This window comes from Saimiri boliviensis, chromosome 9, assembly GCF_048565385.1.
Source record: "Saimiri boliviensis isolate mSaiBol1 chromosome 9, mSaiBol1.pri, whole genome shotgun sequence".
In the NCBI taxonomy this organism is placed as follows: Eukaryota; Metazoa; Chordata; class Mammalia; order Primates; family Cebidae; genus Saimiri; species Saimiri boliviensis.
The window spans coordinates 30,430,905-30,455,195 of record NC_133457.1 but is presented as its reverse complement, the minus strand read 5'-3'; the positions used below and the strand labels follow the sequence as shown (position 1 = coordinate 30,455,195).

At 42.1% G+C, this 24,291-nt stretch overlaps 2 protein-coding genes and 1 long non-coding RNA gene across 6 annotated transcripts in view; 1 reads left to right on the top strand and 2 right to left on the bottom strand.

The window, feature by feature from the left end:
• Positions 1–306: 306 nt before the first annotated feature.
• LOC141585611 (uncharacterized) lies at positions 307–9,188 on the bottom strand. The gene is made up of 6 exons (XR_012519176.1): positions 7,742–9,188; positions 7,458–7,640; positions 6,588–6,761; positions 3,737–3,890; positions 1,518–3,299; positions 307–1,368 (listed from the first exon to the last, which is right to left on the bottom strand). It is a non-coding gene; the product is annotated as an uncharacterized LOC141585611 (long non-coding RNA).
• Positions 9,189–13,839: 4,651 nt separating this feature from the next.
• The window catches only part of LRRC31 (leucine rich repeat containing 31), a 28,884-nt gene continuing 18,432 nt past the window's right edge, over positions 13,840–24,291 (top strand). The window contains exons 1-4 of the mRNA XM_003924956.3: positions 13,840–13,971; positions 15,918–16,145; positions 22,351–22,494; positions 22,974–23,141. Coding sequence (XP_003925005.2) covers positions 13,941–13,971; positions 15,918–16,145; positions 22,351–22,494; positions 22,974–23,141 — 571 coding nt within the window. The 5' untranslated portion in view covers positions 13,840–13,940. The remainder of the gene's footprint in view (positions 13,972–15,917; positions 16,146–22,350; positions 22,495–22,973; positions 23,142–24,291) is intronic.
• Positions 15,852–24,291, bottom strand: part of LRRIQ4 (leucine rich repeats and IQ motif containing 4) — a 66,291-nt gene continuing 57,851 nt past the window's right edge. For 2 of the 4 annotated variants that reach the window (XM_074405636.1, XM_010335849.3), the window contains exons 7-10: positions 23,712–23,931; positions 22,577–23,451; positions 22,068–22,169; positions 15,852–15,913 (exon numbers count right to left, since the gene is read on the bottom strand). The gene's annotated coding sequence lies outside the window, so the exon portion shown is untranslated. The remainder of the gene's footprint in view (positions 15,914–22,067; positions 22,170–22,576; positions 23,452–23,711; positions 23,932–24,291) is intronic. The other 2 variants (XM_074405637.1, XM_074405638.1) reach the window with 2 other exon arrangements.

The following is a 24,291-nucleotide window of genomic DNA, read 5'->3' as shown; positions in this document are numbered from 1 at the left end:
GAAGTTAGAAAAGTGCCTCTTTTAAAGAAGGGAATCAGCTTTAATTTAGAAGAATTGATAAAGTGCTTTTTCATCTACGCTGATAAACTAAGCTAAAGGATAAACATGTTTATGACTTGGGGACTAAACAAAGGAACTAAGTAATCTGGTTGAGACAAACTCTCAAAGAGGCCAAGGCAGGTGGATCACAAGGTCAAGAGATCGAGACCATCTTGGCCAACACGGTGAAACCCTGTCTCTACTAAATATACAAAAATTAGCTGGGCGTGGTAGTGCATGCCTATAGTCCCAGCTACTCCAGAGGCTGAGGCAGGAGAATTATTTGAACCCAGGAGGTGGAGGTTGCAGTGAGCCAAGATCGCACCATTGCACTACAGCCTGGGCAACAGAATGAGACTCTGTCTCAAAAAAACAAAAACAAAAAAATCCAAGTAAAGATTTTGCTCCATCACAAGTGGCAGATTTCCTCTGTGGTGTTTTATGACTTTCAGTTTAAAACATGAGGAAAATTGTCAAATTATTCTGATATCCATCTAAATTGCAGTTTTGTGTTTGCCAATAACTCTGAAATATGTTTAGAAAATTATGAAACATCAGAAAGGCTGGCGTGAGACACAATGGTAGTTTATGCAAGAAACGTGTCATTATCTCTTTAATGTACCCAAACATAAAAATCAACTCTGATGTTTCCAATGAAAAGGTCTTTTGTTCCTGAAAACAATAAAAAGTCAGAATAGCATTTGGCTTTTGAACTTGTGATCACAATTCTCTGCTTCTCTTTTGTAAATGTTTAAAAAACAAATTTGAATGAAACAAAAATTTCTCTTCCGACAATTTCTAAGTATAAACTTATATGCAAACCTTCATCATTTCAATTTGCAGTTGTAGTAAAGAAAGTCAAGAGCCAGAGGAAACTTAGTGGATAATCTTTAAGAGAAAGTAGAACATTCTAAATGGGTAATCATTTGAAATTTTACCCTCCAGTAGTCATTTATTTGAGTTAAGCATTATTGACCTTATAAGAATGAAAATAGGCCTGGGAAGCAAAGCATCTTGTTGATGACATTTTGTGTGCATCAGTAGTGTTTCCCCCATGATTGGAGGGACCCAGGCAGGGACACTTTGCAACTTTTGGGTGACAGCCTCTTCAAATGATGAGAAATAATCTCACCTACTGATTTACTTCCTATGCTAGCATTTAAACCCTATTTTTGTGATGCCAATTACCTTTTACTCAGTACAAAATTTGAGCCAGGCGCTGTGGCATGTGCCTATAGTCACAGCTACTCAGAAGGCTGAGGTTGGAGGATCCCTTGAGTCCAGGAGTTCAAGTCCACCCTGCACAACATACCAAGACTCTGCCTGTCTCTAAAAAACAAATAATAAATAAATAAATAATGGGACCAATGTTAGGATCTATAGTAGAGATTTATTCCAAAAGTTTAGTTCTCAAGATTGGAAACAAAGGGCCCAAGCTGAAACCTAAAGAGCCTTTATGTTACCACAGTCATCCTCACCTGAAAGGAAGGCCAGATGGATCTTCAGTCATGTGACGCTGACATATTACTGCTACTGCTTCACGTATACAACCCCTTGGAATTCTAAATGATCGTTCTGCAAACACTCAGCATCTCCAATGTTTCCAAAAAAGGAGACAAATAAATTACATGATTACGGAAAATCTCCCAGTTCCCTTGATTTCCCAACTGGAGGAGGTTCTTAGAGGCCCCGGTGTTGGAAAGATCACCATGTTCCCTCTGTTATGCCAACAAGTAAAAATGGTTCCAAACTATAAAACACTTGTAGAGAGTCCAGCAAACAATTTACCTTTTCTGCGATGACTACTTCTGTTATTTTTTTTAATATAAAATATCAAATGTTTTAAAAAGAGGTCTGTGTGTGTGTACGTCTCCTTTGCTGATCAGAACGTGCCAAGTCTTCCACTTGGCCAACCCAATCTCATATTTTCATCACAAAAGGCAACTTGCCAAAGAAAGTTGGCTCATCGCCAGGATTTCAGTCCCTTGGGAGTAAGCTTATCAGTTAATAAATTCATTTTATTGGGCATTTGCTTTATGCCCAGTACTGTGTTAAGTAAAACAGGGAACTCTAAGACTTATAAGTATGCAGGTGGTCATTTCATTCAAAGAACTTCTAATGTGGTAGAGAGAAAGATGAGTTCTGTGAAAAAGGACGCAACCATCAGACGTCAGTTGGGCTATGTGGATCTGGATGAGTATCTGGGGATACTTTGGAAAGAAGGCAAATTTGCGTTGGCTTTTTAAAATTTGTATTTTATTTTATTTTATATTTGAGTATATACTCAAAGTTACAAGAACTTCACATGGTTCAAAATTCTAAGATCTTCCTCCTTTTCTTTCCTTCAACTCCAACTTCTGTCCTCAAAAGCAATCAGTGTTACTGCTTTCTTGTATATTTTTTAGAGGTATTTTATGCCTATATAAATAAATGTGAGTACATATAACCTACCCATTTACAGATACAAAAGGTATTCTCTGTCTTTAAAGATAGGAAAGAAATTAGTGACCTCTCTGAGACTTATTTTATAAAGACACTAATCCCATTAATGAAGGCAAAGACCCTATTTTCAAATACCATTGCCTTAGGAGTTAGGATTTCAACATATGAACGATGGAGGGATATAGGCATTCAGTCCATTGTAATTACTCAGTTGGGGAATTTTTTCTTTTAATTGCTTTTTTGAGTCAGATATTTACTTGTGAAACTACATTGTTTATATTTTGCTTAAGTTGGGGAGGAGAAAGCGCTTGGGGGGTGTGTGTGTGTGTGTGTGTGTGTGTGTTTACAGTGTGTGCGCATGTGCACACTGGTGTGGGGCATGTGGAGAGGTGGCAGTCAGTGTCAGGATTTTCTCGATTCAAAGCCATTGCTATTTACCTTATACCAGTGATTCTTAAACTTTTTGATCTCAGCATCCATTTTTGCTCTTAAAATATACTGAGTGACAACAAACAAACAAACAAAACCCTTTGTTTAAACAGGTATGTTGGCCGGGTAGAGTGACTCATACCTGTAGCCCCAGCACTGAGGGAGGCCAAGGCAAGTGGATCACTTGAGCTCAGGAGTTCAAGAGCAGCCTGGGCAACATGGTGAGACTCCATCTCTATAAAAAATCAAAAACATTAGCTGGTCATGGTGGTGTGTGCCTGTAGTCCTAGCTACTTGGGAGGCTGAGGTGGGAGGATTGCTTGAGCCCAAGGGGTTGAGGCTGCAGTGATCATGCCATTGCACACCAGCCTGGGTGACAAAGTGAGACCCTGTTTCAAAAAAGAAAGGTATGTCTATCAATATCTACTACATTAGAAATTAAAACAAATTTTAAAAATATCAACTCATAATAAACCCATTATATATTGACATAAGTAACATTTTTAATAAAAAATAACTACTTAAAAATTAGTGAGAAAAGTGGCATTGCTTTCCATTTTTGCTAATCTCTGTAAGGTCTAGCTTATAAAATAGGTGATTCCTGTTACCTACGTCTTCATCCAATCTGTTGTGACACTGTTACCAAAACACCAGGAATTCATTCTAAGTCCTGCTGCTCACCACACAGAAACCCAATTGCTGCACAATTATTATTGAAAGAAGACTTTAACTGGGTCCTGTAGCAGAGATGGGAGCTCAGTCTCAAATCGGTCTCCCTAATCCACTAAAACCAGAGGTTTATACAGCAGGGAAGAAATGTAACTACCTGTATATGCAGGAGAACAGGAATTAGGGAGAGTTAAGGAAGAGGAGTTGGTCAGCAGGAAGCAGGTGGTTGGTTAGGCGAGCATTGTTTAGATGCAGTGATCTGGTAAGTTTCAGTTCCTTGCTATTATCTGCCAGGCCCAATGGTTGGTTTCCTGAGAAAGGAAAGCAGATAAGACAAATGTAACTTTCTCAATTTTTAAGACTGGAAGAGGATCAATTTCTGTCATTCAAAGAAACCATAAACATCAGTTCTATGGGACAATTGGAGTGGTTTCAACATCACATGTCATGTAGCCTCTGGAAAACTCCACCATAAAGTCATGATTTAATCAGAATAAATAAGGCACGTAATATCTTAGTATTGTTACGAAAATTGTTTTCCATTCCAGGACCTCAGTGAAAGCGTTTTTGCCTGCCAGCCTTTCTTCTCTGAGAGACACATGTATCCTCTGTCTTGTAGGACCACACTGAAGTCACACATTCAGCTAAAAATCTATCCTGTTTTAAACAAGTACCATTGAAAGACAGTCAACAACTTTCCCAGCTAGTTTATAAAATATTTACCAGGTGAAGTAACTAAAGCCTCAGAAATATTAAACTGAAAAAAATGGATATGTGCCAAAGATTACAAGGATCATTGTATGTTTAATTAATATTTGTTTCCCAAGCCTTAAAGAATGTATCAATCATAGATTTAAAAAATCTTTATTAAGACACAGACTACTCTGAAAATCAACTCACAAAATAAAACACTTAGAATTGCTTTAGCAATAAATGAAACAGTCCCCTCACCACATTTTTTCTTGAATGGCAACGGTTTCCACTGTTTTCCTGGACAAAAACAGTCATTAAAGGCCTTTTCAGGGCAGAACACGGTCTTCCCTCATGCTCAAAACCACTGGATTAATTTAATGTAATTAAGTAGCAGAAACTCACTATTGTGTGTAAATGATACTGCTTTTAGCCAGAATTTGGGAGTTGGTGGTGATTGCACTGCCAGAAAATTCTAGCTTCATTTAATGTACAAATTACATAAATCCTGGTTAGGAAAAAAAAAGTCAGTAGGTTTTGATTGCGCTTTGGTTCTTGAGGTTAACTGCATATTTTCCCAATGAGGAAAAAAAATATATATATATATATATATATATATGAAAAGACAGAGCAAAATCTCTCCTTTCTCACACTCCAGGAGTTATTTTGTATTCTTTCTGTTTCCATTCAATCATGATTAATTTCATCCCATTAATTTAGTGCAGAAGATATATGTGACTAATATGCACAGAACTAGAATTAGCCTTTTCTTCACTCAGTAATTAACCCTGAAACAAAGGGTAAGTGCTTTAATGAAGAAAGTAAAATGAAAAGAAAAGAAAAAGTTTAAACAGTTTTCTTTGGGGAGAAATGTCTTCATTTGGGCTTGAAGACTTGTTTATTTGGGGACAGGGAAGAATGAAACAGAAGGAGGAAAAGCTAGTGCAGGAAATGTGTTAGAAAGGGGGTCACTCCTAATGGGCAGTGGTGTTTCACGTTCTCTGGGGGCCCCATGAGGAAATGTGTGAAAAGCCCGCACAACTGTCAGCCCAAAGTACAGAAGAGGAGAGCATGTATCTGCTGCACAACCCCCAAGTTTCCCAATCGTCAGGGTCTGGCCTAGGGATGCTAACTGCCTGGCACCTCCGGGCCAGCACTCAGAGTCAAACGTCTGGGCAGCTCCCTTGAGCCTCCCTCCAGGTGGCAGCAGAGCAGCTCAGGCAGGGAGGAGCTGTCCTGGGTTCAGCTGAGCCTGCTGCTGGGTTACACCTGAGCAAAGCTGGTTGTTTCAGTTGGTCATCTCATCCCATATGCCGCAGAGCAAAAGGTGGGCTTTGAGAATGTGAGAAGGGACACGAAAGACAGCTGACATGCAGTAGGATTCTAATATTAATCCAAATGCTGGACTTCTGGAAGAGGTAGAATTTCTGGAATCCCTGGTAGCATTATTGTAATGGAATGTAGGTTCAGATGCTCCCTGCTTGCAGTCCAGTGAACAACAGTAAGGTCTGGCAGGCCAGTCGCAGTGGCTCACGCCTGTAATCCCAGTGCTCTGGGAGGCCAAGGTGAGCAGAACATTTGAGCTCAGGAGTTCAAGACCAGCCTGGGCAACATAGCGAAATCCCATCTCTACAAAAAATACAAAAATTAGGCAGGGTGCGGTGGCTCGTACCTGTAATCCCAGCACTTTGTGAGGCTGAAGCAGGCAAATCATGAGGACAAGAGTTAGAGACCAGCCTGGCCAACATAGTGAAACTGTCTCTACTAAAAATACAAAAAATTAGTCGGGCATGGTAGTGGGCACCTGTAATCCAAGCTTCTGGGGAGGCTGAGACAGAAGAAATGCTTGAATCCAGGAGGCAGAGGTTGCAGTGAGCTGAGATCGTGCCATTGCACTCCAGCCTGAGCAACAGTGCGAGACTCTATCTCAAAAACAAAACAAAACAAAAACAAAAAACCAAAAACAACAACAACAAAAAATTAGCCGGGTGTGGTGGCACGTCAGTAGTGTCAGTGACTTGGGAGGCTGAGGTGAGAGCATTACTTGAGCCAGGAAGGTGGACATTGGGTGAAGTGAGCTGAGATCACGCTACTGCATACACTCCAGCCTGGGTGACGGAGGGAGAACTTGTCTCAAAAAAAAAGAGGGTAAGGTCTGATAGAAAGAAAGTGATTTTTACTAACCAAGATTAGTCAAGGGGAAGTGGCTGGATTCCTATCCAAAACAACCACTTCAATTTTGTGGTGTGGGGTGGGGAGGCAGGGGTTTAAAACAGGAAAACTTGCTGAGGAAGGCATGCAACAATGGTGCTGAGTACCGTGTCTGTGTGTCTGGTTCTGGCGGCTGTCTTGGGTCCCAGTCCGACTGGATCTCGGGCTGGTCTCATCTCAACAATGGCTGTGTTGTTGACTAGCCACCTTGAAGTCATCTCTGGAACTTTATACCTGGGTCTCCAGTGCCTTAGTCTGTCTGTCTGTCTCAAGATGAGCCCCTGGAATTTCCAAGAAAGAACACAATTAGATACTGGCACACAGTCAGATAAATGTGAACGGAGTATATATGGCGAGAAAGGGAGGGAAGTGGAATCTATTTTAAGGCTAAGGGGAAAGGCTTCTGCAGCTTGCTTCAAGGTTATATACTAAAACCCAAGAGAAAGGAAAAAAAAAGTTTTAAAATGCATTTTGAATTTAAGCCGCCTGGTTACATTATGACCTGGGGAAAGCCTGAAGTCAGGAGTGAGATGACCTGACGAAGACACAGGGAAGGCCGCTGCTGGTGAGTGCTCTGTTCTCAGCATCTCTCCCCTGCCGCTCTGGGGCATCCTCCTCCCAGCTGCTGGTGGCAGATGCTCTCGCACCATGATCCGTGTTGCACTCTTGTTCCTCCCTGATCTTCTCCCAGGCTCAGGAGGGCCATCCAGCTTCCAAAACCCAAGTCCTACCACCCCGAAGCCAGCTCACCTCCCGCAGCCCCACAGACCTTGACTCTGTAACTGGCTGTGTGAAGCTTTCTCATTTCTGAAATTCTTGTATCACCTGACCCTGTATTTAAATTGATACTGTGTTTAAAAATACATAGCCATGAATTTAAGCAATATTTAAGGGATTAACATCTTGTTTCCTCAGCTGGGGAGTTAGTTCCTCGAGGACAAGGGCCTTGAGTTCTATTTCTTTACGCCTATTAATACCTGGTAAAGGCATTACAGGTCACAGATGTTCATAAGTGTGTGACTGATGGGGAGGCAGGCCCATTCTGCAAAGCTCCAGGAACAACTCTATTTTAAGGCAAATGACGGAGAGCCACAGCAAACCATGGTCCACATGTAACAAAGGGACTAAATCTGCTTATCCTGTGATGGGGAAGAGGCTACCTGGAGTGAGAAATGGAATTTAACAATTTAACCTCTTACAAATGTTTCACGAATCATCCTGTGTGCAGCCCTACCCACCCTTCTCCTTCCTTCAGAGTTACCTTGTGCTGTCAATCACTGCGACTCCTGGGATTCTGACATTTGAAAAGTTTGTTCTCCCAACCCATGCAGGCACTTAACTTTAAAGTCAGTTAAACTCATCCTCTTGCTCGCTAGTTTTCAAAGTTGTGTTGACATCTAGTTCTCCTTATCCTTACAGATTTACAATAAAAAAAAAAAAAAATCTCCTGTTAATTAAATGGGGTTTCAGAGAAGTGGAGATAAACACATATTTACCTCTGCCATCCTTTTAGTAGAACTTCCACATCATTCTTTTAATAAATTCTTTTTCTGCTTAAATTAACTAAAAATAGCAGAATTAACTAAAGTGCTAGAATATATCTACAATAATGCCTCTTTAAGATAAGAGTTCTCAATAAGGCTGAACTAAGCTCATCAGACATACTGCATGCCACCAGAATGCCTTAGAACTAAGTGACTGAAGCTTTCTTTTTTCAGTTTCCTAGGATTTTAATTTTATGCTTCTTAAAAATCTATTTAGTTGGGAGGCCGAGGTGGGTGGATCACCAGATCAAGAGATCAAGACCATCCTAGCCAACATGGTGAAACCCCATCTCTACTAAAAATGTAAAAATTAGCTGAGTATGGTGGCATGCACGTGTAGTCTCAGCTACTCAGGAGGCTGAGGCAGGAGAATTGCTTGAACCCATGAGGCACAGGTTGCAGTGAGCTGAGATCGTACCACTGCACTCCAGCCCAGCAACAGAGTGAGACTCCATTAAAAAGTAAAAAACAAACAAACAAAAACTATATATATATATATAAATTTAGGCATGGATTTTCTAAAATCATGTCACACTTGTGGATATATAAGAAGGAAAATAAAAGTAGAAATTGATTAAGGTAGTCTTAAAACTTTATATTTGGAGTTCTAATCCTCTGAATCATTTTTTTTTTTTTTTGAGGTGGAGTATTACTCTGTAGCCCAAGCTGGCATGCAGTGGCACGATCTTGGCTCACTGCAACCTCCACCTCCTGGGCTCAAGAGAGTCTCATGCTTCAGTCTCCCTAGTAGCTGGGACTACAGGTGTGCACCACCATGCCCAGTTAATTTTTTTGTATTTTAGTAGAGATGGAGTTTATCATGTTACCCAGGGTGGTCTTGAACTCCTGAGCTCAGGAGATCTGCCCGCCTCGCCCTCCCAAAGTACTGGGATTACAGCCGTGGTGAGCCACCGCGCCCAGCCTGAATCACTTTTTAAAAATACACTTAAAAATATTTTAATTGCGGTAAAAAGCACATAACACAAAATTAACCATCTTAACCGTTTTTAAGTATACAGTTTAGTAGTGTTAAATATATTCACATTGTTGTACAACAGATTCACAAAGTTGTGCAAAGATGAACATTTTCATCTTGCAAAACTGGAACTCTGCACCCATCAAATGACTCCCTCCTTCCCCTCCCCCCAGCCCTGGCAACCACAATTCTTACTGTTTCCATGAATTTGACTACTTTAGATACCTCATAGAAGAGGTATCATGCAGGATTTATCTTATTGTGACTGGCTTGTTTTACTTGGCATAATGTCCTCAAGATTCATTCGTGTTGTAACATGCAACAGAATTTTCTTTCTTTTTTTAATGAAGTAAGTCTGTGGAGAAAGAAAAATGCGTCTCCCTTTGACAAACAACATTGAAAATATGATTCACTCTGAAATATTACATCAAAAAATCAAAGACTGGTTGGGTGCGGTGACTCACATCTGTAATCCCAGCACTTTGGGAGGCTGAGGTGGGCGGACCAACTGAGGTCAGGAGTTTGAGACCAGCCTGGCCAACATGGTGAAACCCTGTTGCTATTAAAAATACAAAAATTAGCCAGGTGTGGTGGTGGACGCCTATAATCCCAGCTATTTAGGAGAGGCTGAGTCAGAGAATCACTTGAACCCGGGAAGCAGAGGTTGCAGTAAGCTGAGATTTCGCCACTGAATTCCAGCCTGGACGGCAACAGAGCAAAATTCCATCTTAAAAAAAAAAAAGAAAAAGAAAGAAAAGTAAAGAAAAGAAAAAAATGAAAGACCTAAAAGTATTTCTCAAAAAATTTTTAATTGAATTAAACCCAAACCCAAAGATTGAAAAGAAAGGAAAAGTATTCCTTTCTTTTGCAAAAGTAAACAAATAAAAACGCTTACATGCAAGAGAAATGACACATCAAACATGTATTACTCGGGGCTTCATGGCAAACAACCTTACCTATTAAGAATAGTAAATATGGGGAGAGAGATCCAAGATGGCTGATCACTAGCAGCTCGGGATTGTAGCTCCCAGTGAAAACGCAAAGAATGAGAGGACGCCACACCTTCACATGATTTCTTGTTGCTCACGCACCAGGAGATTCCCAGCAGAGGAGCCCCACGGGTCGCCAGTGCGACTCTTGTGACCGGTGAGGCGGTTTTGCCGGCGCCTCGGAGCGTGGGTTCTTGGTGCAGAGTCAGAAAAGCACCATCAATCTTAACGCCGCCGATTTAGTCGGCGCAGTGGGTTGCTCAGCTTTTGGCGCTGAGAATCAGTAAGTTGGACGTCCACTCAGAAACCCAATTACAAAGACGGTAATTATAAAGACCACAGATGGATAAATCTACAACGAAGGGAAGAAAACAGTCAAAAAAGGCTGAGAATACCCAAGATCAGAACGCCTCTCCCTCAGCAAGGGATCCCAGTTCCTCATCAGCAACAAAACAAGGCTTGATGGAGAACGAGTGTGTTCCAATTACAGAAGCAGGCTTCAAACTGTGGATAATAAGAAACTTCTGTGAATTAAAAGAACTTGTTCTAACACAATCTAAAGAAACTAAGAACTTTGAAAAAAGGTTTGACGAAATGTCAACAAGAATACAAAATTGAGAGAGGAAAATAAGTGAATTGATGGAGCTGAAAAACACAATACAAGAACTACGTGAAGTATGCACAAGTTTTAACAGCCGAATTGATCAAGCAGAAGGAAAGGGTATCAGAGGTCGAAGACCAACTCAATGAAATAAAACTAGAAGACAAGATTAGAGAAAAAAGGATAAAAAGGAACGAGCAAAGTCTCCAAGAAATATGGGACTATGTGAAAAGACCTAATCTACGCTTGATAGGTGTACCTGAATGTGATGAAGAGAATGAATCCAAGCTGGAAAATACGCTTCAGGATATTATTCAGGAAAATTTTCCCAACTTAGTAAGGCAGGATAATATTCAACTCCAGGTAATACAGAGAACACCACAAAGATATTTCTCAAGAAGAGCAACTCCAAGGCACATAATCGTCAGATTCACCAGGGTTGAAATGAAGGAGAAAATACTAAGGGCAGCCAGAGAGAAAGGTCAGGTTACTCACAAAGGGAAGCCTATCAGACTTACAGCAGATCTCTCAGCAGAAACCCTACAAGCCAGAAGAGAGTGGGGACCAATATTCAACATCCTTAAAGAAAAGAACTTTCAACCAAGAATTTCACATCCAGCCAAACTAAGCTTCATACGTGAAGGAAAAATAAAGTTTTTTTGTGAACAAGCAAGCACTCAGAGAATTAGTCACCACCAGGCCTGCTTTACAAGAGCTTCTGAAAGAACCACTACACATAGAAAGGAACAAACAGTAACAGCCTTTCTAAAAAATACCAAAAAGTAAAGAACATCAATATAACGAAGAATTTACATCAACTAATGGGCAAAATAGCCAGCTAATATTAAATGGCAGTATTAAACTTACATATATCATTATTAATTCTAAATTTAAATTGACTAAATTCCCCAATTCAAAGACAGACAGGCAATTTGGACAAAAAACCAAAACCCATCAGTATGCCGCATCCAGACCCATCTCACATTCAAGGATACACAAAGACTCAAAACAAGGGATGGAGAAAGATTTACCAACCAACCAGAGAGCAAAAATAAATAAATAAAAAGCAGAAGTTACAATTTTTGCCTCTGATAAAATAGTCTTTAAGGCAACAAAGATCAAAAGAAGCAAAGAAGGACATTATATAATGATAAAAGAATCAACGCAACAACAAGAAGAGTTAAAGATCCTAAATATATACACACCCAATACAGGAATACCCAGACATACAAGACTTATAAAGAGACTTAGACTCCCACACAATAATAGTGGGAGACTTCAACATTAATATTAGACAGATCAATGAGACAGAAAACTAACAACGATGTCCAGGACTTGAACTCAGATCTGGAACAAGTAAATGTAATTAACATTTATAGAACTCTCCACTTTACACAAAATATACACTCTTATCAGTAGCACATCATATCAACTTAAAAGTTTAAACGAAATGTTGGTTGGCTCCTTGTTTGTTATTCTCTTCCCTCATTTTCTTTTATGTCTCCATTATTAAGGACAATTATAGGCATACCCATATTTAGACTGCATTCTAGCCCGGGCAACAAAGCAATACCCCCATCCTCTCTCCCTCTTCCTCTTTCTCTTTCTTCCTCTTCTTTATTCTTTTTCTTATTCTTTTTTCTTTCTAAAAATAAAAAATAAATAAAAAAAAAGAATAGTAAATATGGAAAATATCTGCTTAATTAATATTGATGAGTTGAATTGAAATATCAGTTATTTCTTTTTCCTAAGGGCCTTTTTTCTTTGTTTGAGACGGAAGTTTGCTCTTGTTGCCCAGGCTGGAGTGCAGTGGCGAGATCTTAGCTCACCTCAACCTCCGCCTACTGGGTTCAAGTGATTCTCCTGCTTCAGCCTCCTGAGTGGCTGGGATTACAGGTGCCCGCCACCATGCCCGGCTAATTTTGTATTTTTAGTAGAGATGGGATTTCTCCATGTTGGTCAGGTTGGTCTGAAACTCCCAACCTCAGGTGATCCGCCCACCTCGGCCTCCCAAAGTGCTGGGATTACAGGAGTGAGCCACCGCGCCTGGCCTCCTCAGAGCTCCTAAGTGAATGCTTTTGGTTCTGGGTGAATGAACAAGCCCTTAGTTTTTAGCTGCTGTAGTGTGGTTGTTGTGTTGTGATCTGCAAATTTTCCCAAATTCCTTTTCCAGGGATTACCTTTATAAAGTCCAGTGCAGGGATAAGGAGGAAGCGGAAGGTTTATTGAAGCCAAGATTTTAAAACTTGAATAGGTATGGGAAGCCTGAAGCTTATTAAAGTTTTTACATGTATAGGAATTTCCCGGATATATTCTGAGGAAAAAATTATTATTCTTTTAAGTATGAGCATGGTAACCTAGTACCTAACTATATACAATATATGAAGAAATGTGCAGATGCTTCCCCCTTTTTAATTCAAAAGTCTTCCCTCCTTGGGCATGGTCCTTTCTTGTTTCCTTGTTAGCCTCCTGGTTGCTTTTTTTTTTTTTTTTTTTTTTTGAGACAGAGTTTCGCTCTTGTTACCTGGGCTGGAGTGCAATGGCGCGATCTCAGCTCACCGCAACCTCCGCCTCCTGGGTTCAGGCAATTCTCCTGCCTCAGCCTCCTGAGTAGCTGGGACTACAGGCGCGCGACACCATGCCCAGCTAATTTTTGTATTTTTAGTAGAGACGGGGTTTCACCATGTTGACCAGGATGGTCTTGATCTCTTGACTTCGTGATCCACCCGCCTCAGCCTCCCAAAGTGCTGGGATTATAGGTATGAGCCACCGTGCCTGCCTTTTTTTTCTTTTCTTTTTCTTTCTTTTTTTTTTTTTTTTTTTTTGCGACAGAGTCTTGCTCTGTCGCCCAGGCCGGAGTGCGGTGGCTTGATCTTGACTCACTACAACTTTTGCCTCCCGGGTTCAAGCAATTCCCCTGCCTCAGCCTCCTGAGTAGCCAGGCATGCATTGCCATGGCCTGCTAATTTTTTCTTATTTTAGTAGAGACAGGGTTTCACTATGTTGGCCAGGATGGTCTCGATATCCTGACCTTGTGATCTGCCCACCTCAGCCTCCCAAAGCTCCGGGTTCGTCGCCTCTTCTTGCATCCTCTTCTGTTCCTTGGTTCCTGTGTTTCTTGCCATCCTGGCTTCCCTGTTCCTTAGTGTACTGATCTTTGCAGAGAACCAGCTGGGCCTCAGAAGCTGGGTGGGGTTTCACCTAGGTAAATTACCACATCCTGGAGCACCCTCCAGCAGTGTTTTCTCAGGACTTGGGGAGTTGGAGTCAGTGCATTTGCAGGAAGGATAAAAAAGTAAAACCATTTTCTGAGCTTGCTCCCCAGAGAATAGCCCTGTCTAAATCTCCAAATGGTGAAATTGGCTGAAAATGACCATGGAGGTAAGTCTTGGGTGGGGGGCCTGAAGAGCAGCAAACTGAGAAAGACCTGGGGTGATGGTGGAATCAGGGTGGGGCAGCCAGGGCTGCAGGTTTGGATTTATGAGTTAGCCTCTCTTTCCTTCTTCTTTTCCACTTAACCCCCAAGACTAGTCAGCTGTGCTGCCATGGCATTGGGCAATTCTAGTTCCACTGCTTTCTGCTCCTGGATAAACTAGGGCTGGGCCCTACTCTAATATGGAAGGAAAGTTTTAAAAGAAACATGGAATGCCCAGCTGTGACTTCCAAAGCAGTGCTCCAAATGCATGGAACATTCCATCCTCCAGGAGTGGAGGTGCGCTCTGTAAGGTCAATTTTTAGGATTCCCTGTGTAAAATGTTTCTTGGACTGTTCTGGAACATAATATTACAGAAAGAGCTATTTTATAGAGAGGAAACCATGAACACTGTAATTTCAAGAATACCTCAGTTGGGCTCAGTGGTTCACGCCTTTATTCCCAACACTTTGGGAGGTCGAGGTGATCGAGGTAAGTGTAATTTGAGACCAGCTTGGCCAGTATGGTGAAAACCCATCTCTACCTTAAAACAAAACCAAACCAGACCCAAAGACCTCTATGTATTCCTTTAGTTTAAATCACTAACCCTCCCATAAAATATAAGCAAATCTCAGGAGCCATAATAGATTGACCTTTATGGGTCCTTTTTGGCTTCAAATCATACCAGACCCCACCGGTAACCTCCACACCCCCTGGCCCACATTCCCACCTCCAGGGCTATGCTCTTCCAGGCCTTCCTGCCTGGGAGCTTTTGAGCTTGCTCTTCTGCCTGGGATGCTCTTGACTCTCTTAAAAAGCTAACTCTCAGTTCTCCAAAACCCAGGCAATGTCACTCACTGTTCCAAGTCTGTTTTCCAAGGCATGCTTAGTTTACCTGAGGGTTCCCTGACCACCCCCCATCTCTTGGCTCTCGTCCCCATCAATCAATGGCATACAGGTCCATCTTCCCACCAGGTTAAGATCCCATCAAAGACAAGAGCTGTGTCTTATTCATCATTGAGTCTTTTGCATTTTAACATAACTGGCCCACAGTAGATTCTTTAAAATTATTTATAGAATGAATGAATTCTTCACTGCCAACATGTTTCAGTGGGGTGGTGGTGCAGGGTTGGGGTAGAGAAAGTATGAAAATGCAAAGAGAAAAAGGAGCCGGTATGCAAAGGAAGGAGGTGGGGGTCACTAGAAGGTGGAGGTTGCTGAAGGCAAACTCCTCTGGGGATAGCTTTGCAAATGGCTAGCCCCTTTTAAAGGCATGCTAAATTTTCAAGTAACTCTAATTGACAGCTGTAATCTAAGATGTGTTGACACACTGGATGTACTTGCCAAAGTCATGTTTAATGGTTTATATCTCACACAATGAATTGGGGCAAAGTTAAAAACTCATATGGCTTTGGATGTGTATCTGTTACCATCTGTTGGTTCCTGGATCCTGGGTTACATCATTTTTATTTTTATGTTAAACATTACCAGCAATAAAAAACAGATAGAGGGCCGGGCGCAGTGGCTCACGCCTTTATCCCAGCACTTTGGGAGGCCAAGGCGGGCGGATCCCGAGGTCAGGAGATCGACACCATCCTGGCCAATGTGGTGAAACCCCGTCTCTACTGAAAGTACAAAAATTAGCTGGGCGTGGTGGTGCGCACCTGTAGTCCCAGCTACTCGGGAGGCTGAGGCAGGAGAATTGCTTGAACCTGGGAGGCGGAGGTTGCAGTGAGCCGAGATTGCTCTGCTGCACTCCAGCCTGGCGCCTGGTGAGAGCGTGAGACTCTGCCTGAAAAAAAAAAAAAAGATAGAGAAAGGTAGAGGGGCAGGGGGTGGGGGCACTCACATAGGGGAGGATATTTTGATTGAATGCAGGCTTGACAGAATCTTATTTTCTTCTTCGAAATCCTAGAAAACGGAAAACAGGAAGATGTCTTATTGGAAAATACCCCCATCAATTTCACCATGAGTCAAACAAGGAAGAACAATTCCTCAGAAGGAGGAACTAAGCCCCAGACTTCATTTGTCAACAAATTTCTCAGGGACTCCACAGCTCAAAGCAGAGAGGGGAAAAATGACCTTCAAACAACCGATTCCCAACCGGGTGACTGGATACAGAAGACAGCCACCTCAGACACTGGTAAGCTGCTGGCTGCTGGTTTTTTGCTGTTGTGTTTGTTTTGTTTTGTTTTGTTTTTACTTTCAGATTTAAAACATTTTTATTTTTAATTTTTCTGGGTGCATTGTTGGTACCTATGTTTATGGGGTACATGAGCTGTTTCAATACAGGCATGCAATGCATAATAATCACATTGTGGAGAATGGGGTATCCATCCCCTCGAGCATTTATCGTTTGTGTTACAAACAATTCGATTATACTTTTAGTTATTTTTATTTATTTATTTATTTGAGACAGAGTTGCACTCTTGTTGCCTAGGCAGGAATGCAATGAGTTTGCTGTGAGTGTCCCAGCTCATAGCAACCTCTGCTTCCCAGATTCAAGTGATTCTCCTGGCTCAGCCTCCCAGGTAGCTGGGATTACAGGCCTGCACCACCACGCCCAACTGATTTTTGTATTTTTAGTAGAGACGGGGTTTCACCGTGTTGGCCAGGCTGGTCTTGAACTCCTGACCTCAGGTGATCCTCCTGCCTTGGCCTCCAAAAGTGCTGGGATTAAGGTGTGAGCCACCACACCCAGCCTCTTTTAGTTATTTTTAAATGTAGAATATTTGCACATTAGAAATAACTAAAAGAGCATAATTGGATTGTTTGTAACACAAAGAATAAATATAGTCACCCTGTTGTGCTATCAAATGGTAGGTCTTATATATTCTAACTATTCTTTCTGCACCTGTTAACCATCCCCACCTGCCCCACAACACACACACACCCTTCCCAGACTCTGTATTTCTTTATTTTTCAGAGTTTTCCTCTAATGTGATCTTATGGGTTAAACTGAAGACTTTAAGACTTTTGAGACTAAAGATTCTAACTCTGAGTTTCTGTGCTAAGCATTTATTATGTTGCTTAAATGCTTTAAATGATTCATAATTTTACTTTTAAATGATTCATAATTTTACTTTTTTTTTTTTTTTTGAGACGGAGTTTCGCCCTTGTTACCCAGGCTGGAGTGCAATGGCACGATCTCGGCTCACCGCAACCTCCGTCTCCTGGGTTCAGGCAATTCTCCTGCCTCAACCTCCTGAGCAGCTGGGATTACAGACACGCGCCACCATGCCCAGCTAATTTTTTGTATTTTTTAGTAGAGACGGGGTTTCACTATGTTGACTGGGATGATCTCGATCTCTTGACCTCGTGATCCACCCGCCTTGGCCTCCCAAAGTGCTGGGATTACAGGCTTGAGCCACCGCGCCCGGCCCATAATTTTACTTTTAAATGACTAAAAGCAATGTAACACTACAGAAAGGTTCAGGGAAAATACCTAATTTTCTTTCATTATAACACAAATAATCATTTAAGATTCTTTTCAGTCTTTTCTTCATGTGTACGAATTTATGTTCTGTCAGTCAGCAGTCAACAAATATTTATTGAGTGTTTACTATGTGGTAAACACCTGCTCTAAGTGTCAGAAATACAGCCATGAAAAAAACCAAATGCAGATATAACTTCAGGTGGTGATAAGTGCTATGAAGAAAAATAATGCAGGCTAAGGAGACAAAGAATGATGGGATAGAGATGGGGGTGGAGGAAAGAAGTCTTCAATTTGGAGGCATTTGAGCAGCAATCTGAATAAAATCAGCTTTGTGGAATGAATGAATGAATGAATAAAGCCAGCCACTTAGGTATTTGTGGAAATAGCTTCAGGCCAAGGGACTGCACATGCAAAGACCCCAGATAGGACTGAGCCTAGAGTGAGAGCGAGCCAGGAAGTCAGGGGTACTGAAGCAGGATGGGAGATGTGGAGAGGAAGTGGGTAGTGGAAGACAAGTCAGAGAGGTCACTGGGGCCAGATTGGCATCTTTTGCACAGCTGTAATAGCTTACAGATCCCTCCTGAGTGTATGGAGCTGTGATCCTACTTCTGGAACATATTATTATATTGCTCAATTCCCACATTGCTGCATGATGTTCAGATGTATAATTTTCATGGTTGCATAATATTCCATTACATTCATATGTCTTTATTACTCAATGAGTTCCTTGAAGAGAATGTCTATATTCTCTGTATATTATATATGACTGACTTATTGTCACTGAAGTGTGCAGCCGTACACTGCATGCCTCCACTTCTCATCTACATGGGAACTGTGGCTTTCTTGCTGTCTCTTTCACTAGACAGGCAGCTCTTTGAAAACAGTAACTCGTTATCTTGGTTCCCGGTACAGTACCACGCGTTACCAATGTGTAATAATGTCTAATGAGTATCAGGTGTTTTGGTTGACAAACCTTGACAGGTTTCAGTTGGAAAGGAACTTGGTGAGAAGGCAATAAGAGCCAAGAGCTTTGTTCAGAGCTAACCCAGCTAGAAAAAGGCCTGAATCTCCACAGAGCTGCTCCTGTGTGGTTACTATTGCACCTCCACCCCCCCATGCCTCCCACCCGACTCCAGCCTAGCGGCAGCAGCCGACCCACCTGCTCTACATATTGAGCTGTGACATAAGGTATCTTGCGAAGAGAAGGTTTCATAGATTTTTTTTTTTTTTGAGACAGAGTCTTGCCCTGTTACCCAGGCTGGAGTACAGTGGTGCAATCTTGGCTCACTGCAACCTCTGCCTCCCGGTTCAAGAGATTCTCATGCCTCAGCCTCCCTAGTAGCTGGGACTACAGGCATCCACCACTACGCTTGGCTAATTTGGTTTCATAGTTGTTTTTTTTTTAATGGAGTCTTGCTCTGTCGCCAGGATGGAGTGCAGTGGCACAATCTCAGCTCACTGCAACCTCTACCTCTCACTGCAACCTCCACCTCCCGGGTTCAAGTGATTCTCCTGCTTCAGCCTCCTGAGTAGCTGGGATTATAGGTGCACACCAGCATGCCCTGGTAATTTTTGTATTTTTAATAGAGACGGGGTTTTGTTGGCCAGGCTGGTTTCGAACTCCTGACCTCAGGTGAACCTACCTGACTCAGCCTCCCAACGTGCTGAGATTACAGGCATGAGCCACCATGCCCGGCCAGGGTTTCATAGATAAAAAATATTGAAATATGTGGTCTGTGAAATGTCCAGGGCTCTCATAAGTTAGTACTCATATTTATATGTTTTGATAAAGATTTATCATGATTTATTTTGGTAATTGAGGAACTATAAAACCAATATTTATTCATTCAATTATTTGCTCATTGAACAAATATTTACCAAGTACCTCTCAGGTAAAAGGTCCTGCAGATTCCATGTCCATGGGAGGGTTCAGTAAGTTTAAATCATGATGCTCTTGAGAAATGAACCAGGCATTTCACAGGTGAGTAAACCAAGGCTCAGAGAGGTTAAATGACTTGTTGCTCAGACAGACGGGTGACTTGAACCAGGTCTTCTGACTGTGCTGCCTACTTGTCAGTTACATCAAACATGACAGAGCACCCAGTGGGATGTGGACTGAGGAGAGATTTCCACATCTGTCTGTTTGTAGTTTATTGTTGGTGACCTTTGAGAAACTGTCTGGACAGAGGAGTGTAGCAACCAGACAGTAGAGGAAAGGATTGGGCCTGCAAGTGCAAACCACTCTTTCCAAACATTTAACAGTTAAGGAAATGCTTGACGGAGCAGTGTCTTGAGGAGATAACAGAAGAGTTTGGCGTGTTTGGAATTTGGACACGATCGTAGGTTGAGATAAAAAGCTTAAAAACAAGGGCCGGGCACTGTTGCTCACGCCTGTGATCCCAGCATTTTGGGAGGCTGAGGCGGGTGGATCACGAGGTCAAGAGATGGAGACCATCCTGGCCAACATGGTGAAACCCTGTCTCTACTAAAAAATACAAAAATTAGCTGGGCATGGTGGTGCATACCTGTAGTCCCCAGCTACTCGGGAGGCTGAGGGAGGAGAATTGCTTGAACCCAGGAGGTGGAGATTGCAGTGAGCTGAGATTGCGCCACTGCACTCCAGCCTGGCACCTGGAGACAGAGGAGACTCTGTCTCAAAAAAAGGAAAACAAAAACAAAAGGGAGACCTCAATAAGATGCAATGCAGAGAAATCTTTTTAAATACAGAAATAAAACACATACACCATGGGCTTTGGAACAACTATTCCGGGTTCAAATTCAGGCTCTGCTTCTTCCTAATTAATAATTTCTCAAAGTCTCCAAATCTATGAAATTGTTTGCGACTCCTTTAAACAAAATGTCTTGTACTTTGCCAGCACCTGAACGGCAGTCCTTCCTGTCTCCCATCCACAACTCTGCTCTGCTCAACCCAGAATTAGGGTTGCCAGAGAAAATACATGCAGTAGTTGAGACATACTATAAAACGATTCCTTGTTGATTTGAAATTTGAGGCTGAGCACGGTGGCTCATGCCTATAATCCCAGCACTTTGGGAGGCCGAGGTGGGCAAATCACCTGAGTTCAGGAGTTCAAGAGCAGCCTGGCCAACATGGTGAATCCCATCTCTACTTAAAATAAATAAATAAAAAGTAAATTAGCCAGACATGGGGGCGGGCGCCTGTAATCTGAGCTACTTGGGAGGCTGAGGCAGAGGAATCACTTGAACCTGAGAGGCAGAGGTAGCAGTGAGCTGAGAACTCACCATTACACTCCAGCCTGGACGACAGAGACTCCATCTCGGAAAAAAAAAAGAAATTTAAATTTAACTGGGCATTCTGTTGTTTTTCCTAAATCTGGCAACTGTGCCCAAAATTAAATACCTTGTGTCCAACGTGCCGTAAAAATGGAAGGGGAGAGTGGAAAGGTTAAATGGTGGATACTGCTGCCTCCTACTGGTGAAATGTGGTAATAACACCAATCATTCCAACAAAGACTAGTATCCTACAAGTGGTTTTCTTAGAACAAACAGAAAGCCAAAGACTGCTGTGGATTAGAGGTATAGTTTTTATTATCCTGCTAATCATTTGGTCTAAATGTGTTACTATTGCAATCCTACTATCTTTTAATTTTCACTGGTACCAATGTATTTCTTCTTAGCTATGTGGTCTTACACCTTTTTGTCAGGGTTAATATTACTGCACAGTCCAGAACTTATGATTTTTTCTTGGATTTCAGTATACATAGCTATATCTTTAAAGTTGTATATTTCACTTACAAAACCGCTTTAAAATGACTGAGTACCTGTATATTCATTTTTCCTTATAAAAGTATGATTATTTCATGTGTGTCTTAAATGCTGGCACCCGGCAAGGCATGGTGGCTCATGCCTGTAATCCCAGCACTTTGGGAGGCCAAGGAAGATGGATCACCTGAGATAGGAGTTCGAGACCAGCCTGGCCAACATGGAAACCCCGTCTCTACTAAAAACATAAAAATTAGCTGTGCGTGGTGGCGGGTGCCTATAGTCCTAGCTCCTCGGGAGGCTGAGGCAGGAGAATAACTTGAACCTGGGAGGCAGAGGTTGCAGTGAGCTGAGGTTGCAGTGAGCTGAGACTGCACTCCAACCTGGGTGACAGAGCAAGAATCCATCTCAAAAAAAAAAAAAAGAAAGAAAAGAAAAAAATGATGGCACCTGCAAGTAGTCGAAGAATGAGTACATAGTAGATGCTTAATAAAATGATAGTTTTTATGATTATAGTGCTATCATGTTATTATAGTGTTATTACAGAGGAAGCTGGTGAGGGTGCCACAGTAACAAGAAGGACAAACAAGGCTTTCCAAATGCACTTTCTGGTAGGAGTTGAGAAAGAGCAAAAGCTCTCCAAGGCCTGCTTTCTCTGGATTTGTGTTTGCCAATTAAATGGTCTAGGAACTGACCAGCAAGAGTTCCACTCTGTGGAGCCATTTGAAGCTCATTGATGGTGATTTTGATGTTTTCCCTTCTTCACCTGCTTGGTTTTAGGAGGCAGGTGTCTCTGATTCCTCCCTAGCAGTTGCATCCACCAAAGCTATGTGTGCCCTTCGAGTAAGCAAGCATCTCAAAAGCTGGGCTGGGAGGTTTGCTTCTCACCCAGGAATGCAGCTCTGTCTGTCTTCATGCTGAGAAGCCCAGGTCAGGTCATAATAGAAAAGCCACTGAGTTCCTTGGCTCCTTGAAGCAGTGTCTGGGCACCTGGTGGCAGGAACAGTGGCTAGTTAAGCTTTGTCCCCAGTAAATGGCTCTGCCTCTGAGTTGAAGTTTTTCTAACAGGCCAGTTCAGAGTTGTGCAGTCTTTTCACTTGTTTGATTGTGCTCACTATGCATCTTTCATACATCCATCAACGGCAAATTATTTTTTATGCTTATCACACAGCTAAGCCTCTCAGTTCAGAAATGGAACTGAGATCCGGTATGGAGGAAAATGAGCAGTTCCTGCAGAAGCTGGGCAAAAAGGCTGTCGACAAGTGTCTAGATCTGAATAACTGTGGATTAACAACGGCAGACGTGAAAGAAATGGGTTTGTATGCCATAGACCTTGCATACAGGAAGAGGGGGCCTTCCCATTGAGATGAGCAGGTAAAACAGGCTCAGCTACCCACCTGGTAACCCCAAGTCTGCTGAGTGGTCCCAGAGAATTGCAGGAGTAGCATTACTTAAAAAACAAACAAACAAACAGATTAATCGATCTTTCCTTAAGTTTTGAAGACTTGAGCTGAGTTTAGGAAAAAAGGCTGTATGAAATCTTGGTGACACACCCCTGCATTTTCAGACTGCAGTTGTCTGGTAGAAATAGAAAACATCCCAAGAAATAGAAAATGTAACATTACAATTTTTCCAGTTGTACAGGCTCCCTGCTCTGCCAAAAGTCAGCCTGCTCGCCCCTGTCCATTCCCTTACAGTACAAAACTATGTCCTGTGCACGTAGGCATTGCATTTTATTTACTACAAATCACAGGCCACATGCCCACATCTGTATTTTCTTCTGTTCACTTCTAGTTGCCTTGCTGCCTTTTCTCCAGGACTTGGAAGAACTGGATATCTCCTGGAATGATTTTGTAGGTGGAACCCTCCATTCCATCACTCAGCAAATGCATCTGGTCAGCAAATTAAAAATCCTAAGGCTGGGTAGCTGCAGACTTACCACTGATGACGTTCGAGCACTGGGTATGATGAATGTGTTTCTTTATTTTATTTTATTTATCTTTTGAGACAGAGTCTGGCTCTGTTGCCCAGGCTGGAATGCAGTGGTGCAGTCTCGGCTCACTGCAGCCTCCTCCTCCCAGGTCAAGCGATTCTCCTACCTTAGCCTCCTGAGTAGCTGGGATTACTGCACCCAGTTCATTTTTGTATTTTTAGTAGAGACAGGGTTTCATCATGTTGGCCAGGCTGATCTCCTGACCTCCTGATCTGCTCACCTTGGCCTCCCAAAGTGCTGGGATTACAGGTGTGAGCCACCGTGCCGGGCCTCATGGAGCTGAAATGGAGGTTATTGTAAAACATGCTCACACTGGGTCTCAGTTACTACATGTGTAAAATAAAGGAGTTACAGTAGACAAGAATTAAGTTCTTTAGAATTCCAAAATAATACTTCTCCCTTCTATTTTCCCACCTCCATTTGAAAAATTAAACAAAACAAGATTTTTAAGTTAATAATTTAACTAGAACTGGAAGCTCCATTAAGTTAGTTTATATATGCAACATAGGATTAAATTTGTACAAAGTCATTCTACTTACCCAACTGTTGTTCCGACATGCTTGCTGGTTTATTCTGTATCTTTGATACTTTTTATTCTTCTTTAGAGCTGAAGTTTCTTATTTTCATGACTTATTTTAATCCTTTACATCTCTTTAAAGATTTCTGTAAAAACACCACATTTTATGCCAGATATCTCCGCTTGTCAGTCCCTCCCTGGAGATGGGGCAGTCAACGTCTCCTGGCCCACACTTCCTGTAGCTGAAAAGAAACATTACCTATCTCAGGTTGGCCAGATCCTACTTCAAATCCTAGTGGTCGCCACCCTTTTATTTTGAGATGGCATTTTGTTCTTGTCGCCCAGGCTGGAGTGCAGTGGTGCAATCTCATCTCACTGCAACCTCTGCCTCCCAGGTTCAAGCAATTCTTCTGCCTCAGCCTCCCAAGTAGCTGGAATTACAGGCATCTACCACCATACCCGGCTAATTCTTGTATTTTAGTGAAGACAGGGTTTTGCCACGTTGGACAGACTGGTTTCAAACTCCTGACTTCAAGTGGTCTGCCCACCTTGGCCTCCCAAAGTGCTAGGATTACAGGCATGAGCCACCACACCCAGCTCCT